Source organism: Megalops cyprinoides, chromosome 5 (genome assembly GCF_013368585.1).
Source record: "Megalops cyprinoides isolate fMegCyp1 chromosome 5, fMegCyp1.pri, whole genome shotgun sequence".
Lineage (NCBI taxonomy): Eukaryota > Metazoa > Chordata > Actinopteri > Elopiformes > Megalopidae > Megalops > Megalops cyprinoides.
In genome coordinates this window covers 15,549,388-15,569,005 of record NC_050587.1, presented here as the reverse complement: position 1 = coordinate 15,569,005, position 19,618 = coordinate 15,549,388, and the positions used below count along the sequence as shown (strand labels likewise).

Here is a 19,618-nt window from a genome sequence, read left to right as displayed (position 1 = left end):
TTCACAGCTCGCCCCGCGAAGACGCGCGGGAATAAATGATTCAGGCTGTTATTGCGAGTGCCTCGCGTGCTGTTCCTCGCGTCTCAGCTTCTCTTTGTTTTTCAGGTTCACAAGGAGTTTGTAAACAACATGGAGAACACTACAGTGGAGAGCTTGATACAGAAGTTTGCGGAGAGCAAGGGAACTGGGAAGGAGAGGCCCGGTAAGAGCCCGAGCCCTTTTAGTGCTCTTTAAAAGCATTCCCTACAATCCAGTCGGACACACACGACAAAGCTTTCAAACGTGCCAGCGTCACCTTCCACAGCACACCTTGGGGAGAGCTTCCAGTAACGCCACATTCGCCTGTCCGAGAGGCTCTCAATGAGCTGCCGGCTATCGGAACATCTCCCAAAGCCAAACAGCGAAGAGCCCTAGAGTTCCCTTGATTACTGTAGCATAGCGTAGTTTACACAAGAGTAATTGTTGAGCCATGACCCCATAAAAGCCAGTTTTGACCGCTTGGTCCAGAAGTTAAGCAAAGCCGTACTACTTGTCACATGCTAACTGGAATGTCAAGGCTGCCTCCCTTTTCAGGAGATTAAATCTATTGACTCTGATAGGTTCTCTGGGTCCTAATTACCTCTCTCTTTTCTCCTCTTTCCCTCTTTTGCCCTCTCTTCTGAACACTCTCTCTCTCTCTCTCATGTGTCGTGCAATGGCTGCTTTCCCTTTCCTCAGAATCTGTTGCAGTCAGGAAGAAATTTAGCTCCAACCCACCCGCCAGTATATCAAGCAATTACTTCAATTTGATCTGCAAGGGACATTTTTGTGGTGTTCCCGGGGGGGGGGATGTCTTTTATTCTTATTTACATAAGAAGCGTTGGTTCCCATTTGATTAGAAAAGTGTTGTTGGAATGTCTGCCATTTTCGCCAGCACTGCATTGTGCTGTGATCAGTGGTTGATACTGCGCCTCACATACACTGTTTGAGTAACTCTGAAAGTACTGCTTTCCTCAAGCTGCTTTTAGGGGTTGTTAACTAAACGAGATGCCCAGTACATGAAATGGACAGCCCCGATAATTCACATTAAGCATTTTTTCCCAGCGCTTGTGCTACATTACATCAGATACTGAAAACAAAAGGGGCTTCTTAAGTGTGTTTGTGTGTACACACAAGTTGACCTCTGTGTCCAGACACAGCATCCAAGCATCAGGAGTGATCATTTGTTTTGACAGCAGAATTAATTGAGGCTAAAACAGGCGAAATTCCACTTGTATCAAGCTGTTCATTAGAAATTGCACTCCGGCTTCAGTGCTGTCAGAAAAATAACCTGTCCCCCTCTGATTAAATAGGAGAATGATGGTCGGTCCAGTGCTTTTGAGAGAGAGGTTGAATAAACTTTCTACTGCGGAAACAATTCCGAAGTGACACGCGGCGAGGGGGGTCAGAGTGTGCATTGATATCCAGCTGAGCTGTCAACTGGCTCAGAGCCAGGCACGCAAACCCTCTGCCGCTCCGAGCGCCATGTGAAGCATATGCAATTTAAAAAACCATCCTTCTTTCATGCGTGAGCTCATGCCTCCGACAAAAAAAAAAAAACAGAAGAGAAACATCTCCCTTTATATAAACCAAGTCGTCTGTCTGCTTACAAAACGTTTAAACAATGCCTAATGGCTCCCTGATTTAGGTAAGGCTGGCGTGTTTGTTGCTTGGACTTTTGTATTTTTTTTTTTTTTTTATCTCAGCGTGTGTAAATATTGTCAGATGGAATCGAGCAGCGGCGTCATCGAGCCTTTCTGATTCTACGTTTGTCATTTCCCCTCCCCCCCCCCTTCCATTTTTCTCCGTGGCCCTCCCGCGATTCGCGGATGAGCCGAGTCATGCAACGCGGGAGTGAGCGCGTGCGGCTCAGGGAGGCTTTAAGGGCAAAACGTGCAGATCTGGCCTTAATGATGCAGAGCTCGGGCGCCTGCCCGCGCCGAGCCCTCCCCGTTTGGGGGGGGAGGGTTGTTCGGGGAACCAAACGGGATGCCCCCAATAAACGGCCAGATCCTTCGCCGTTGCCGATGTCGTTATCAAAATCAGTCGGCCATCTACCTGCAGCGGGCCCGAGCGGCGGAGGCTCAGAGAGCACAGTTAAGGGGTGGGGTTGGGTAGGAACGGAGGGGAAAGGGGGGGGGGGGGGGTCTTTCCCCATGAACTAGTTTCAGACGAGCGTGGCGTTTTGTTTTGATTGGAGCTAAGCGCACACAGTAGTCACGTCAGTGTGTTGGCCGGGGGTAGAGAGCAAACAGAGAAGCCCGATATTGCACAGTAGAGTAGATCAGTTATTGGTGTACTTTATCCACTTCACTTGCTGATGCGTGCCTCTCGTGACTCCTGTCCTCACACAGCGCACTGAACAATGCATCAATTCTGCCTCTGACGGCCGTTCTCAAGGGAATCTAGATTGAACCACCACCATATTTATTTGACTTAAATATCATTAGGTTTGTTTTTTCAGGTCAAGGCATTTTGCGCTGTAAAATACTGCTCCAGGCTCCTGTGTGGTCTGGTAGTAAACATTGTTTTCCATTTCCTAGATGTGCATTAGCTTTTGCTCAGATAAATACAAAGGAAAGATTAAAAAAGGCACGTAGGCCAGAGCCGTTTCTGAGGATTATTTTTCTTCCTACGTAACTAACAGATGTAATTTAGAAACCAGTAAACCATTTTTATCATGTGAATCTAAGCGTAAGAGTTTAATTTAAGCCACTGATAAAATAAGCTGATTTTGAGGAATGCATTTCTTAGCCTTTTGTGCTGATTTTACAAATATGTGCATGCATTATACTGAATTATGCTGTGTAGTATGTTTTTCTATGTACACATATGTCTGATTAGTATGTAAGTATTTATACGTGGATTAATACCTACCTTTGTTTGTAGTGTACAATATATTCAATGTGTAGTGCATTATTAAGATTAGTATAATACAGTGTGTGTGCGTGTATGTGTGTATATAGGCTACATGTTTTATAGGCTATTCTTCTGTGATGAATCTCATATATGTCATCTCTGTAATCTGACAGATTTATTAAGTAAAAGTATTTTTATATCAAAACGAGAAGCCATTAAGCATGGCCGCTTTGCATATGTTAAAGATGGGAGTCCCCCAGTCCCACCATTATGAGGGCTGCATTATTTATGGGCCCCTCTCTGGCATTTATTGGTTAAAGCACGCATCAGAGAATGTCAGAAAAGCTAAATGAATATTCATTGTGAGTGTAGCCCCCGCTGTTCCCCTATCACCGTCAACTTTTTTCCACTCTTCAAATCTTCCGCCCATCGAAAATGCTTGCGATCGCGTTCTCAAAGATAAGCTAGAAACCTGACATTTCAAGTGGAGCGCTGGAAGGTAAATATGTAAAATTGATGAACATGAAATGAAGCGTGGCCTTTGTTGTTCTTCTCTGGGTGTTTTTGTTTACACACGTATGAGTGAATTTCACCATAAACACCCGCACATCTGTTTTTATTACAAAATAAGATTTTGGTCCTCCATTGCTGAAGCCAAATCCTTTTTTTTTTCTTCTTCTTCTTTTTAAATCATTCACCAAACTTAAATAGCGCTGACACACTGACTGACTTCATAGCTCGCACATTCGCAGAGGAATGCACTGTTTGGGCACTGGGATTTGCATTTGTTTTCCTTCGACGCCGGTTGTTTGTAAACAGCGGAGGTTGAGCGGCACTCTGTGCGTGTCTGCATGCCTGGTGTAGATTCGGGCCAGTGCTTGCTTTGATTTGTATGGGGTATCGGATCTCGCTGATGGTCACCAGACGCGGCGTCGGCTCCGCTGTTGAAGCTGCCCTCTGGGTCTCCCCGGCTCTTCCTGTGCTCCGCCATTGCGCTTTGCTTCCTGTGTGTGTGTGTGTGCGCGTGTGTGTGTGTGTGTGTTTGTGTGCATGTGCGTGCGTGTGCATGTGTGTGCGTGCATATATATGTGTGTGTGTGTGTGTGTGTGTGTGTGTGTGTGCGCGTATGTGAGTGTGTGTGTGTCTGTGTGCATGTGCGTGCGTGTGCGTATGTGTGTGTGCATATATATGTGTGTGTGTGTGTGTGTGTGTGTGTGTGTGTGTGTGTGTGTGTGTGTGTGTGTGAGAGACGCTCAGGCCCTCTGGAGCAAAATGTGGCTCCCTCTGTGAGGAGACAAATGGCAGAATAAAGTTTTATTTTTTTTTCTTTCTTATTAGGACCCATTGAGTTTGAAGAATGCAACACTGCTGTTGCCACTGAAGGTTAGTAGTCCTACATTACAAACACACACAACTATGTCATATATTATATACTTGCTATAAATTCACTTTCATTTAGTAATTTGATCACACATCCCAGATTGTATTTGTCATTATTATTTTGAAAATGCAGTTTTAGATTTCTGTATTTTTACCAGAATATTTAGTCATGGTTTGAATAATGATTCTCACAATGAAAATGCTAAACCAAACAGTATTATACTGTATTATATATTCTGTGTTTTTATTTTTGTTTTTTATACATACTGTAGTTTTTGCAGGGGATGGGGGTTACAGCATCTTTTTTCTTTTTTTGAAGTTTTTTGATTTATTTAAGAAGTTTGAAAAACATTTTATGTTTTGCATGTGGAATGTGGAACGTTTGGCATTTCTGTGTGCATTACCTTTATGTTTACTGACGGCTCTCTGTAGGAGCAAAGCCACGGAAGAGAAAACCATTTGCAATACCAGGGCGCAGGAAAGACAAGGACACAGACTCAACGTAGGTGTTTTTCCGGTCTTTCATTGCAGAATTATTTGGAATAGTTTTGAAAACCTTCTGTGCAAATTTCAGTGTCTTAAATAAAATGACATAATGTAAGGTTATGTGAAATACTCTCTGGAATTTTGTGTAAAATTGAACTTTCATAATAGATTAATGTTTTGCATTGTTAAAAAGCATGTTTGTGTCTGTGTTTCTTTGTGATTGTTGAGAAAGTATGCTGAAAATAGATTTTGTTCAAAATATGCTATTGTTGTGGATATTGTCAACATAAAATAATATTCTCTTTCTACCTCCTCTTTTGCTCTACATACTTCTTCAGGGAATCTACAGAGGCTGAATCTGTTGTGAGTACATAATCTTTGGTAACTTCAGTACATCTACCAACCTGATGGAATGTGGTCTATAAGTGTCCTATCAGAACCAAATATAGAAAATATTGACTTTTTAATTTTTTTTTTATTAAACTACATTTTGCACACAAATGCATTTTCCAATTGTCTTCTTGCATATTTTTCTATATTAAGTAGAGCCAATACAGTCACTTTCTTACCCTATCAAAATCCATTATCTTGCTTATATGATTCCAAATTAATTTTCCTCAGAAAAGAGATACTCTCATTCAGATTTTCCTCTGCAATTACAGTCTGTTTAAACAATCTCTCTTTGTCTATGCTCCGTATGTACATTATTCAAGAAGACATCCAATGGAGCTCCCCCTGGCTATTATGGGACAATAGATTTTCAGAATGCTGTAAGTAAACTGCTGCAGGCGCAATCCATTACCACACATGAATGACACTTGGCATTGTTATTTTAGTGGAATCCCTGCTCTAAAGTGGGCCACGAGTGGGCCTGTATTAGACTTGATATCTGTTTGATGGGTGCAAATGCTCCTGGCCTGTTTGGTTAGCTCTGATGTTGGCGTGTGAGATTGCTCGCATTCTACACTGTAGACCTGGGGCATCTCCTCGTCTTCAAATACTAGCAGCATCCTCTGTTCTGTGAAATGCTGAGTGCTTTCGACTTTGTGGCACGATTTGATATTTACCCTGTCTTTCGATTACTCGGCCCTATAAAAATATGAACTTAAAAGGAATTCCATCACATGGTTTGTTGGGCTTTGCTTGACAGCCTGCTCTGTATATTCCATAATCTAGTCATTATTACTAGTGATTATTTGTCGTTCCATTTATGGAATAACCTTGTTCGGCATTTCATCCACAATAAGTTGTTCTGAAGATGTACGATATGCTAATAACATGTCTGGATATGTATATAGGTTGTATACCTGTTAATATACAGTGTATGCATGTGTGTCCTTCTGATGTGTACATTTGGTCATAATGAATGTTACATTTCTCACAGAATGTCCCCCAGGTTGATGAAGAGGGCTTCTGCATCAGGCCTGAAGCAAATGAAAATGATATCCTGAGACACACTGCATAATACCTCTGCAATTTGTCCAGAACTGCACTTTTTAAATCTTTAACACATAATATAAAGCTATGGCAATAACACTCTAATGTTGGGGAGGGTGACTCTCCATATTCAGGATAAACTGACTGATGAATTTGTGTATTTAAATTTAAATTTAGATCTTGTGTTTTGTTGTAATGAATTTTACAAATTTAAACACGTTTTGTGTCTGTTTTGATGTTTAGACTAGCATGTTTTTAGTCAGCAGCGTAGCTCCTTAACTCACTCAAAACATGCCAAAGACAATTCCTTCTACTCATCGAGTGACTCCGATGATGAAGATGAACCCAGGAAGTTTCATGTGGAGATCAAACCGGTCCAGCCCAACAACAGGAACCACCAATCACGGTCCTCCATAGACGAGCTGAAGGCTTCCATCGGGAATATCACACTTTCCCCCTCTGCATTGGTACGTAAAACAATGACGTCTGTCTGACAATCAGGGCCAGCATGCTTTTTCCCTGTGAAAGGTCCATCAATGTTGCTGACGCTGTGATATTGAGGATCACAGACAACAAAGGCACTCCTCAAAATATGCACTTGGATGAGGCGGGTTGAGAAGAGTCACAACAAGCATTTTGCATCACTTTGAATCAGACTGGCTGTTGTGTCCACAGGTCGTTGCTTTCAGCAGCTCATTTACATCGCAGGCAGACAAGTTTACAGGAGAAGGAAGCTGCCATCAGTTATCCTGCGCCATATAAACAGTGACTTGGCCTGTGTGTGTGTGTGTGTGTGTGTGTGTGTTTGCCCTCTCTTCCTGTGCCCCCCAGAGGAAACCTGTCACGTGAAAGCACCAACAGCAGCCCTGACGCTGTCACACACGCCGCGGTGCGCTTGCCCACTGCACACACACCACCGCTCAGACTCATCAATAATTGACGCCTCCTTGTCTGGGCCAATGCCTGTGGACTCTGCATCAACCTGGCCCTCCATTTTAGCCCGAACCCTCTCCCTCTTGCTGTAGCTGTAGAAAGGTTTTTTTTTTCTTCTTCTTTCACGGATTATAGCGGTTGTCTGATATTTTTTTCCCCGTCTAGTGTGGAGTAGAAACACTAGGGGGCAATAGTAGATGAAAGATGTGCTGTGTGTGTATCTAGTTAGATGAGTGGGCCAAGACTTGAACTGTAAAAAAAAAAAAAAAAAAAGAAAAGATATTTGCTCCTTTTTAACAAACCAGCTACAGTATTAAAGTGACACGCAGTGGTAAATAAGCCTTCAGTAGGTTCTTCCTCCTCAGTCTCACCACTGTGATTAGAATGTTTGAAATAGTGCCACATTTAAATGCCTTATCTGGTTTTATATTGGATGAGTTGTTGCTGACAGTAGCTCTTAACAGTCAAAGTGGTTTACACTGCACTGACATTGCAGGCGTTTTGCTCTCGACTGTGAGCCTTTCATCTCCTGATGAATTACTTTGGTATAAAGTGATGTGTGGAAACTTTGGTTTACCTTTGTTAAAAATCCTAATTGTCTGCTGTCAAATGTTAGTGAAAAAAAAATATCCTCTTCATTTGCAGAGCTCCAGGATGTACCCAGCATATCCTTAATGTTATTAAATTTTGCCCGTAATGCCTTTCTTTTGATCCTACATTAGTCCAAATCTCTGGCATAAACCCTAGGATGAAACGAACTAAACAAACCAACTTTGTGGAATGATGCCCACTGTGAATTTATACTTTCTTTTCCCCGCATTGTGAACAAAAGCTCTGCCACTCAACAGAATTCCCTTGTTAGGATATCGTCCCTTTTCATGTGAACCTCTTTGCTTACTTCGGTTTTTTTCTTGTCAGTTGCCCTATCTTTCCAATCTGGCTCTTACGTGGCTGAAAATCGCTGGCCTGCAGGCCTTTGCGCCCTCTTTGGTGAATTTATTGCAGGGTCACAAATGGAGCATCGCCACCTATAGTTAGGGGTGTGAACTGCTTCCTACCAGGACTGCACGTACTACGCAGTTTGCAAGTGTTCAGGAGATTGATGGCAACTGGGTGTTGATTCTTACTCAGTATGTTCATTTAACTTCAGTGATTGCTGGTCTTGTGATGAAGGAGATGAAGATGTGAGAATTGAAAAAATATAGCGCTGAATTCAGTTCCAAACTGAAAGTGCTGTAGCCATGCAGCTGAACACCCCCCTTGAGTTTGGCTTTTCACCGCCCCGTTCAGCCATGACACAGTCTAAACGTAAGCGTCGGTATTGTGTGAATTCACGACCCGGCGCGGCGCTCTCTCTCTCTCTGTTTGCGAAGGTTGCAAATAGCCACGTCATTAAAGTTTAAACTGCAACTGCGTGTTTGGAATGGAAATGCTCAATTAAAGGCCCCTTCCGTTGTGAAAGAGGAGGAGAAGCCACGCACCGTGCGAGCGCAGCCCTTTCCAGCCAGCGGAGCCCCTTGCCAACCCGACCCGCTGTCACGAAACCCCTGCTTGGAATGGCGAAGAGAACCCGCCAAATCCGAGCCGATAAAAGCTCTATGGCGTGCCATCAACAAAGTCGACTCGTCTGATTTAGCATTCGCCGTTCTGCACCGTGACACCCATAAATTGATTACGGCACGTACACATCTTTCGCGTAGAAACAAAGTGATCTGTTCCAGCTGTATTTACATAGGGGGAATATCTCATGTTTACGCAATGGACATCGCGCGCAGACGTTTTATGGAAATTGTTGTAAACTGAATTTCCATAGCTTTGCTGTACGGAGGTGGTCAAATATGTAGCTAGTGTTATGACCGTGTGGGTTTGCGTAATTTTTTTTTTTTTTTTTATTATGAAGTATAGTTTTACAGAATTTCTCTCCACAGATTCTTTTACAGTTTATTTGGTTTATTTTGCTTCATCGCAGCTTGGTTTTGCCCATTTCAGCCTCTGCTGGAAATGATCTGTTTCCTGTCACTAATTCATGTAATGCTCCTGTGTAGATTTTCAGTCATTAAATATGATGGGATAATATAGTTCCCTGTGTGTACTGATTTTAAAAGCATTGTTCAACAACTATTTATTTTAAACAAATGTTATTTTATTGTGGATGAACTTGGACTTTGTGGTCACAGTATTTATTGGATTTTTGAACTATTAACATATAGCCTATTTCCTGGAAAACATTTGACATGTTTTGTCAAGGCTGAACTTGCTACTCGGCTTGATGCAACTCTCGTCCCTAGACGGCTGAACTTAACTTTTCAAATATTTTTGCATCCAAAAAAGTAATGCATTGTTTTTTCTTCTGGTCTTTTTACTTTCACCGTAATATTTGGAATATTTGCTCCTCGTTTCTCCCCCCCACACCCAAGTCCTTTAGCTTTTATGTTGACAGATATGTTCTGTGTTAAATGTTCTCAAGTTAAAAAATGTAGATGATGACGAATGTTATATCATCTGGAGTAAATTATTGAAAGTGTTTTTTTTTCTTTCTTTCTTTTTCTTTTTCCCTTTCTTCAGACCCTATTCTCCAACTCCCTTATGTGGAATTCTTTATTAAAATAGCAGTGGAAGTCGAGTGTGTGGCCAGAGCGCAGTAATTGAACCCATTTGCTTCTCAATGCCTGTGGGATCAACTATAGCTTTATAGGTCTCCAGTGGTTTAACGGTTTAACTGTATTTCCTATACTTTTTTGAAATGCTTTATTAAAATTGATGCGCAAAGTTTCCATCCAGTTGTACAGAAGTGCATTTCTCATGCGCGCTGCTGTGTCAGTAGTGATTTAGAGATCCATCTTTTCCAGTCATGAAAGTGTTTTCTGTGACTGTGATTGATTGTTCTACAGGGTTAAATATTGTGTTCAGTCTTGCTGCATTTTTCACCCTAGGTTTAATGTCTGGTATGTATTTTTTAAAGTTTTCAAATAATTTATTGTCATTTTTTTTCTCTTAGAAGGAAAATGCCTCACTATGGGGAATAGTTAATAATACAGTTTTCAAAATTTCCAAATAAGAATTACCCAAATTTATAACTTAAATGTTTTCTTTTTTTTCTTGCCGACGCTTTAGAGACCTAGCCCGGTGAGTATAATAGGATCTGTATTTCGAAACTCGGCTTAGCAGGGCTGGCGTGTTTTTGTTATTGTTGTCTTTAATCATCGTTGGGCACTAGTGCAGTGGAACCACAAGAAAGAGAGTCCCAGCGCTTTCACCACTAATCTAGTGAATGAAGTTCAAGCTGTTGCAAAGTAGTTTCAGAGTTATGAGAATGTGACACCCAATGACATTAGCTGAGGCCTACACAAGCTTTGAATTATAAATGCATATTTGCCAGGAGCTCTTTTATGTGCGTGCCACTGGAATATGGAGTAGAGTTCATGCGTCTTAGTTTGGGTATGCCAGGCAGCAAGTCCGCAGTACATCGTGCTTCAGGTGTCTTAGCCTAACAGAAGTTAAGAATGTGCAGCTGACATTGCAGTACCATTGCCTTTAGATAAGAGCCTTTGTCCAGCATCCCACACATAATGGACTCTGCATATTAACTTTTAGTGTTGAACCTGTTCTAACCTGGTTGTGTTTGCTCTTCCTTGCGAGTGTTGACTTTTGGAATATTTGTGCATTGTGACATTAGAGGTTTAAGTTCATCAATATTTTGTGTTTGTCTTAGTTGACACTTTCAATTAATGCTTTGATTTATTTGCAGGGTCAGATGAGGAGGAATACGTCCAGTGAGTATTTCTTTCGTTTTCTTTGTGTATCAGTTTGGATGCTTTAGGGCTGCAAAGAGTTGCAATTTTGCTTTCCTAACTTACTTTTCTTGGCCCTGAGCTTGAAGGGATTCTTGTTTATTTGTTCTGTGACCTTTCCAAAACTAACATATTCCAGGGAAAAAATGGATATCATTGTATGTGTTGTATTTGTTTAGTACAGGGTTGTCTTTTATGCTCCAAGTAAGATTACTTACTTAATTACTTGTTGTTTTGCTCTAAATTTTTAACTGTTTCGGTTAGCAAATCTGTGCCTGCATTGATTGGTTCTGTTGTGTGCATGAACAAAATCTAACTGCAGCAAAACGTCACAACTTTGAGCATGGATCTCAGAAATGTGTTTTAACTAGAAGTTAAAAATTATGACAGCAAGGTGCATTTGAAATAAAAAAAAAGGTTTTTCTCACTGTTCAGACAACAGCCTTTTCTAGATTTAGCTAGATATTCCTTTGGGTTCATTTATGATGTAAGGATGCAGAGTATTGAGACCCCAGCATATTAATTTGTCTAATTTACAATCCAATTTGTAAAGCATTGCAGTTTTTGCAGACCTTACATGTCTGAATTCCCCCCAGCGGTGTACACCTAACACATTTAATCACGTTTATCATAGGTTGCAGGATATGCAATTTTATTAAGAGATGGAAGGTGACCAAAAGTTTTGAACACTACGTTGTTCAGATACCACAAAAAACTTCTCCTCACACGGCAAAAAATGGCATATCGTTTACTTCCAGCTGATGCTTCTTTATGTGGTGTCATTATTTAATCCCTTGCTGTAGAGCTGAAGACAGTGTGAATCTCAATAAGGAACATATGCTCAATATGTATTTCACATGACTTAGGGTTGTCAGGACTGTATTCACAAGCACCGTTAGACTCTCAGTCTCAGGTGTCAGGTAAGTGCCTGTTCTTCAGTGAGTCCCCATTTACAGTGGAGGTGGCTGTTTCTCAGCTTATTGGGAACATTCACCTGAAGCCATCCACTGCTGCTAACCAGCCTTCCCCAGTCACATTAACACGAGGGCTTCATTACCGTCACTATAATACAGTAAAATAACCATAAATAACACAGTGTTAGATCACATGGCACCCTGCATCTTTGTCATTATTTTGTCAGTGTAACAAAGCACATTCTGTGTGGTAACTATTGTCGGGCTGCTTTTCGGAATTTGTGAAAAAAAAAAACCCCACATCTGAATATTAGACAAAGTTGACATATGACAAGCTACCTTTGCAAAGTTGTGAAGCACCATTTTCTATAATCAGGCTGTAATGTTTCCTACTCCTGGCACCAATCAAATTGCAGCAATCACAGAATATCTGCTCCTGAGTTGAGGAAAAGAGGAAAACTACACTATAATCAGTTTCAATTTTGAGTTGTAATTGAGTAATTACAAACTATAGTAGTTGTTTGTAATTACTCAACTTAAGTATAAATTTGTCTAAATTTTATTATATAAACCGTGTTTAGGATTAACTGCTGTGAAGTCAACACACATATGTTGATATTGTTTTAACACATATTTTTTCCTAATGCCACAGTAATGTAATATTTAATATGATAGATGTTTTTATGACCTTTGTATTATGATAAATAAATGAGAAGCAGTTTAAGGTTGAGGTTGTCCTTTCTTAAATTGGCTGTAGTTTTCTCCATATGCTTTTTTGTTTGTTTTTCTCCCCACAGAGGAAAAAACATGTTGTGTTTCACAAATGACTCTCCCTCCCAAGACAGCAAATCAAAATCTTGGGGGAGAAGAGTCATATTGACTTGGCAAAAGACATAAACAACATAGATCAATTGATTTTGGACAGCGGGAAAAATATCGCCTGCCAAAAACAGGAACAGTGGTGCGACATATAAACTTATGTTAACAGGACTCAAAGTCAACGTATGATGTGTTTTATACTGAAAGAATATTTTACTTATTTGTTGAAATGTTCCATGTTTAAAGCTAAAAGGCTCACCATGTGTGTTGTTGTTTGTGGCACTCCATCTCAACGGTAGAGCGTTCTGAGAACTCCAGCAGTGTACATTGTCTACAAGTATGGTTGCAGCTGTGTTGTCTGACATTGTACAGACTGTAGATGTCGTGGTCAGTTCAGCCAGTCATCATCTCCCAGCGAATAATCCCTTGCTCCGACTATAATGCTTAGAATATAATGATTGATTGTCGTACATGTGTAGTAGTAATCATTAGCTTTGTTGTAAAATTAATTTCTGATTGATATTATGACTTATATTGTGTGACAATTACCGGTGATGTGTCTGTCAACCATAAGATTGAAAATACAAGGATTTTTATAATACTGTTTGTCATTAATGGTGCCAGGCATAGTTTTGAATGTTTAAAATATAAAATCTTTCAGATAATGTGCAGGAAACATCCCATGATAGAGAGGCACTATAGTAATAGTCATACATTTACAATATTTCAGTTATTGCAAGTCTTAGGGTGGTTGTAAATAATATGTGAAAACACGAGGCACATTCTCTGCTTCTGTCTGCTTGACAGAAGTGTGCGGGGCCCTGCTTGTCAACAGGCAACCCCCCCCCCCCCCCCCCCCCTTTTTTCCTTTTCATGCTTACTTTACTTCTCATTGTCACCTTCAGAAACTTAAAAAAGTGTCTTAAACTGAATAAAATAATGAAAGCCTTCTAAGGTCTAAACAATTCAAACTGCAGATACTACACTACAAATGTGGTTTCCGAAGGTGGGACAGCAGCAAAAAAAAAACAAAAAAAAAAACACAACTCTCATGATTTTTCTAATTCTTTCAAGTCACGCCAGGTTTCCAGTCACCAGCTGTTCTTTCTGTGGCCAAACCATTTCTAAATCCCCAATGGCCTGACAGCTTAAATCTATTACAAGGGAATGGACAGTTGCACTAATGGGTTTTTATATTATTTGTGAAAACCTTCAAATCTGATCTGGAAATAGCAGATGGTAGCGTGTTGTTCAATGCCCGCACAGACACACTCACAGAGGGAAAAGCATCTTGCTGGTGGCAACCTCTGGAACCTTTTTTTCTTTTTCTTTTTCTTTTTCTTTTTTTTTTTTTTTTACAGTTTCCAAACATGCTACTGCTTGAACGCTGGGTCTCATGCACTGGAACTGGCATATGGCAGAGATACTAACCTTCCTACTTGTTTAACCACTAAAACAATGTGTGTCCTTGTGAGTATGTGCTAATGGCACCGGTGCTCCAGATAATGTCTGGTTTTGCAGTTTGTCCTCTACCCAGTCCTGCGTTGTAATGCCCCTAGAGTTTATAGAATCCCGCTCCACCAAGCCCCATTAGGGATGAGATGGCAAAACTGTAGCAGTAGTGATCCCCCCCACCTTACTGTCCCCACATAGCAGTCTCTTAGTATTTATATAGATTTTCTTTTGTGATAATTACTGAAGCAAAACCCCCATTCCAGGTAAAGTTGTCAGTCATTAATTTTTTTTGGTGATTAACTTGGGTTTTATTTCCACCACGAAACAGGTGATGAACTTGTGAGGTCCAGGCAGCAGTCAGCCTATAATGAGTAAGTATAAAAATCCTTTGACAAAGCAGTCTCATCTCAGCATGCATGCTGTCCCTGCTCCAGTCTTTTTGTTTTATTATGCTGACTCATGTGTGATTGCATCCCAGCAGTGTTATATTGATGTTTATGTAGTTATTGAGCGAATGTGCTGGTGGAGGCCCTGCAGTGATTCCATCCTCGTTTAAAGCTCTTAGCGCTTGTTGGTGGCACTTGTCACTGCTATTATCACTATTCGTTCCTTAAGCGATGATGACATGGCTCTGTACAGTGTGTATGTACAGGTAGCTTACCTTGCAGCCTGTGATAGGACTCTCTGTCATGATATTGTTACCTGAGATGGTCTGCAGTTTGAAATGGTTCTTTTTGGGCATTTCGACATACTTTTTCTGTAGTCTCATTGCTGAAAGCATGGACATTTTTCAGGCACTGCAACAGCTGTAGCAACAGCTATAGTAGTCTTAAAGCTCCAAATTCAAGATACAACCCTTAGTTACATGCTTATCAGAAATGCAGCAAGCCCATACAGTCAATATAGCAATTTTATTTTTACATTAATTTTTGTGAAGTGAAATTGTGTCCTTATTATCACAATTACTTTCCTTATATCCAAAACCCTGTCTCTTCCAACTCCCAGTTGTTTTTCTTTTTCAAGCAGCAATGTATGCTTCCACTTAAATGTATATTTATTCAGACAAGCACCGTAGGAAGTGTAAGGGGTCAAATACTGTCAACAAAGAAATTTTGACAGAAGGCCAACCATATGTTGTCTTGTGGTTCATCACAGATGAAACACAGTTGATGGACGCACAAGAAATAGTTTTGATTTTATCCGAGCCACAGCACGCTTTAAAACTTGACAACGAGCTTACTGAGGACAGTGGCTCAGGACGTTCACTGCGAGCCTTCTATTGTCGAGGCACACAAATTCCATTGTGTAAAATGTCCCCAGGAAATGCTGATCAAAACATGAGGCTACACAAACTTATGTGTAGTAGTTTAATTGAAATAGATGTTTGCTGTCCATTTATTAAAAGGCATATAACATTTACAGTCCCACCAAGTGAAATAAATATATTGGTTGAAAACCTTTTTCACAGTAGTCATAATTTATCACATATAGATGTAGAAATGTGCAGTAGGGTTATTTGTTATTCTGCTTGTGGCAAGCAGAAGTGAAGTTATTCCTGAGCTTCAACACTGCATGTGTCAAGTAGATACAAAAGACTGCAAGACATTCAGTTTAACCATTATAGTGCTTTACACTTACCATTGAGTAAAGAATTAAAGCATGTTATTACTTTTTTGTTTTTTACACAACGGCAGCTCTTGACATTATTAAAAAAATATTGCTTAATAATCTACAAAATGTAACGCTTGATTAGCTCCATAACTGAAGGTTAAAGGCAGTGTGCTGCAGCAGTTAAATTGAATGCCCCTTTGTTATGGTATGATTGTGTTTGGCTTATTACTTTCAAAACATAAAGTAAAAAAACGCGCAAAGCTAGTCGGAGAGGTGCTGACGGAATCACTCACTGACTGAATGTCTCCTCGTTTCTGCAGCAGCAAGCTGGTCAGTAACGACCTGCTGTCCTTGGACCCCTTCGCCCCTCCCCAGGCAGGCTCCTCTTCCTCTGTGTCCTCCTCTGCAGGTAACACCTCACAGCTCGCCCCTCCTTCCTGCCCCCAGTGTTCATCACGGGTATCGCATAGAAAAAGATACGGGCATTTTCAGTTCACTACTGTCATCTTTACAGAGCATTACAGAGCATTACACAGGACCAGCTCTATTACACAAGGCAGTGTTCAGTTAATGTGGCAAAGAGTGGAAACAACCTAAGTGAACCCCATTTGGACACCATAGGACCCGTGATGACAAAACTGGTTTTGACCAACCTGCAGAAAACTGCAGGCATAAACAACTCTTCAGAATACTCAATTACTAATTCCCCTCTTCAAAAATGCCATTGTGGCTTATTTGCTCTCTTCAGCACACACACCACGTATACTTGGTTAAAACTTTCCTTTGTCTGTTTTGTGGCTATTTTAATTCACCATTGGTGTGCAGAGCTTTTGTTCAGGGATCTTGTCTTTACTTTAGTCCCTTTCTTGGGAGATTTTCAGGTCGTGTCAATTTGATTTATGTTTATGATTTATGAAGAAAATCACATTTATAAACACAGTAGAAGAAACTGAACTTTATGAAACCCTCGTTTTTGGTTGTGAAACGCCCCACCCCCTTCTTTTTTGCATCGCTGGCACATAAACAGCAACCTAGTAAATCAGGCCCATTCCTCCCACGCATTCTGCCTTTGTCACACTGAACTCCCATGGTGTCCCAGTGGGTCAGCCCTTGGCTTCTCCCTGCCTCCCGGCCGCGTCCCTCTCCCAGCATTTGCAGGCGCAGCCGCCTGGGAGTTTTTCTTTGGGGTCACAATAGATGGAGCTGTTGAACCTGACAACAGTAGTGAACCGAAGGCCCTGTTTATGGGAATACAGGAATACACCGAACCTACTGCAGTTTTGGTCATTGCAGACCGGTTGTTGACAGATTCCTGCAAGCCGTAATGTGTGATTTTTTTTTTTTAAACCTGTCTGTCTTTGTTCATGTTTGAAGTTGATGAAACTCGCTGAAAACATTATGAATGACTTCAGGGGTTAGTGACACGTGTTTACATTCATTTGCAGTCAGTTTGTCGTTTACATATTAATTCTGTTATTCTTTATTATATACATTTTACAATTTCTCGTCTGGCAGGTGCTCTCATCCAGAGCGACTTGCAAAGAATCAGTGCAAAGTGTGGCATCTGTTAAATTCACATTTTTGCACAACAAAAAAAAAATTTGAAATCTTTTCACTTTGATGCAACTCCTCTTGCAGTTTTGTTTAGTATGCATTTGGCCGTCTTCAGATGTGAGTATTACAGTGTGTAGGAGTGTTTCCTTTTTTTTCCCTCCTGTTTTCATGTGTCCTCTGGTTTCATTAGAAAACATTGTTTAGCAGGATTGGATTCTCACGGATTGCTGTATGACACCAGTGGTTAAGGAGAATTATGCTGGCAGTGACCCTTACAAGGCCTAATCTTAATCCATAGATAATTGGCACCTTATTCAGTCACAAAGGCTGCACATAATGCCACTGACATGTATATGTGGTCAAACAGTAATTCGTTGTTGTCAAGCCCCCTGGCCTCGGCCACCTTCATGTGAAAGATAAGAACTTCCACAGAGGGAGTGATGAAAACACTTGGCAAGTCCGTGCTGAAAGCGCATTACATAGAAGCCGAGCTTATCCCGTCTGTTTCTGTAAACAGTGGTGAAATTTTGATTGCTAAACATTGTGATAGTCTAATATCCGCACTGAGTTGCCCGTGTTGATTTTCTTAACGGAAGCTCTTTTTAATTTTGAGTGAAAAAGGAATCTTTAAGATGGTTTATTTACTATGACTGTCCTGTGATGTGTTCTCTTTGTGTGCAAGAACAATACTAAGTTTCTCCCTCCCTCCTTCCTTTCCTTTCCTTTGACTGCACTCCTCAGAAATTGCTTCCCTTTTCCAATCACATTTCCTTCCCTCTCTCCAAACTAAAGAACCTGAAGTTTGTACCTCTAGTGAAACAGGTAAAATACTGTAAATCAGATTGAAACTAATCCTACTCACAAATTCCATGAATTTTTAATCTCAGTCAAACTGTCTATATTATCATTTGCTTATTGTTCCATCCTTATTGTCATGTTACCAGTGCTACCATTATAAAACCTGAAGTTTGAAATGAACTATGTTATTAATCTGTGTAACCTGTGCTGAATTACAAAAAAGAATCTGCAGAAAATTTAACTGTGGAAAAAAAATCACCCTGAAAAGTCTCAGCCACATATAGAAAAATTGTCTTTGCAAACAAAATGTCCCCTCTGCAATCAGAACTTCTCAGACACAAAATTAAAAAAGAGGGAGAAAAGGCAAAGAAAAAATTCACCCAGAACAAAAAAGGAGACTTCATGTTAGAGAAATAAATTACTAATGATGTGGAAAAAACAGCAACTGGTTGCAGTCTGGACTGGTACAATCACTTATCCAATCATTGGATAAGTGATAAATGATAAAACAGAACAAACCTGACACTATAAGAGTTTTTTCCTTCATGGGTAAATTAGGAGATTTTTCTTGGTTTGTAGGGTTTTTTTGTTTGTTTGCAGAAGAGTCAAGAGTCAAGAGAGGTTTTATTGTCAGCCCATCTATATACAAGTATACAGTAGGGTTGAAATAGCATTTTCCTAGGACCCATGGTGCTAGGTGCTAGACCCAAGATTTTGTTTGCATCCTCATCTTTTTCCAAATGTGTTAATTCCAGTGGGGCAGAACCATTTTCGACATTCTGCTGCTTATTCCAGTTTTAGAGTTAAGAGTTTTTTTTTTTTTTTTTTTTTTTTTGAAAATTCTAGGTTACATATGACTCATTTGGAATCTCAACAACAAAATGTCAAACTATCTCCTTTTTTGAAAACCAGCACACAGTCTTAATTGGAGTATTATATTCTCACAGGTGTAAGCTTTTGGCTTTGATTTTCAGGTGCAAGCAAAATTAGATAAGGTTATTAATTTTGAAGAGGGATTACTCCTTACATTAATGCCTGTTGCATGGTTTGTTTGTTTTGTCATTTTTCTGAGCTTGAAAATATTGTTACCTATCTTTATTGCTTTTTGGATCTTGGCTATCAAAAATGAAAAATAATTTATCCAGTGTGCACCCTGTTTTATACAGAGAGAGTTATTAAGACTGAAGCTTTTAGTATAACAGTTTGAAATAACCCATGAGGCATAATCTGTCCATCGTGGGTGAATATAAACAGTAGTGTGGAAAAAACACTATTTTGCAACCAGTTTTCTTACTTGCTGCCAAACTTCCCAAATTGTTCTTATTCATCGTGAAACATGAAGTATGAAAGTATGCAATTTATTTTAAAAAATTTAAAAATATTCACGTGAAATTGGATGAGAAAAAGCTTAGTTTCGGCAAAAGTAGTGAAATGATTAACTACAGGGCCACCCTGTGACAATTCACCAGTTGAAGCCAGGGAGGAAAGTAATTTGTCTGTGTTGTTGAAGATTGCATCTTTATAGACTCCCATTTTCTTCAAACATATTTTTATGTTTTCACT

The 19,618-nt window shown here is 40.2% G+C and overlaps 1 protein-coding gene across 1 annotated transcript in view; it reads left to right on the top strand.

The window, feature by feature from the left end:
- fcho2 (FCH and mu domain containing endocytic adaptor 2) overlaps positions 1-19,618 on the top strand; it is a 46,761-nt gene that overhangs the window by 15,068 nt on the left and 12,075 nt on the right. The window contains exons 8-19 of the mRNA XM_036528146.1: positions 106-202; positions 4,216-4,260; positions 4,690-4,759; positions 5,082-5,106; positions 5,457-5,513; positions 6,128-6,185; positions 6,472-6,647; positions 10,228-10,239; positions 10,862-10,886; positions 14,421-14,463; positions 16,024-16,112; positions 18,050-18,079. Of these exons, the coding sequence (XP_036384039.1) occupies positions 106-202; positions 4,216-4,260; positions 4,690-4,759; positions 5,082-5,106; positions 5,457-5,513; positions 6,128-6,185; positions 6,472-6,647; positions 10,228-10,239; positions 10,862-10,886; positions 14,421-14,463; positions 16,024-16,112; positions 18,050-18,079 (727 nt within the window). The remainder of the gene's footprint in view (positions 1-105; positions 203-4,215; positions 4,261-4,689; positions 4,760-5,081; positions 5,107-5,456; positions 5,514-6,127; positions 6,186-6,471; positions 6,648-10,227; positions 10,240-10,861; positions 10,887-14,420; positions 14,464-16,023; positions 16,113-18,049; positions 18,080-19,618) is intronic.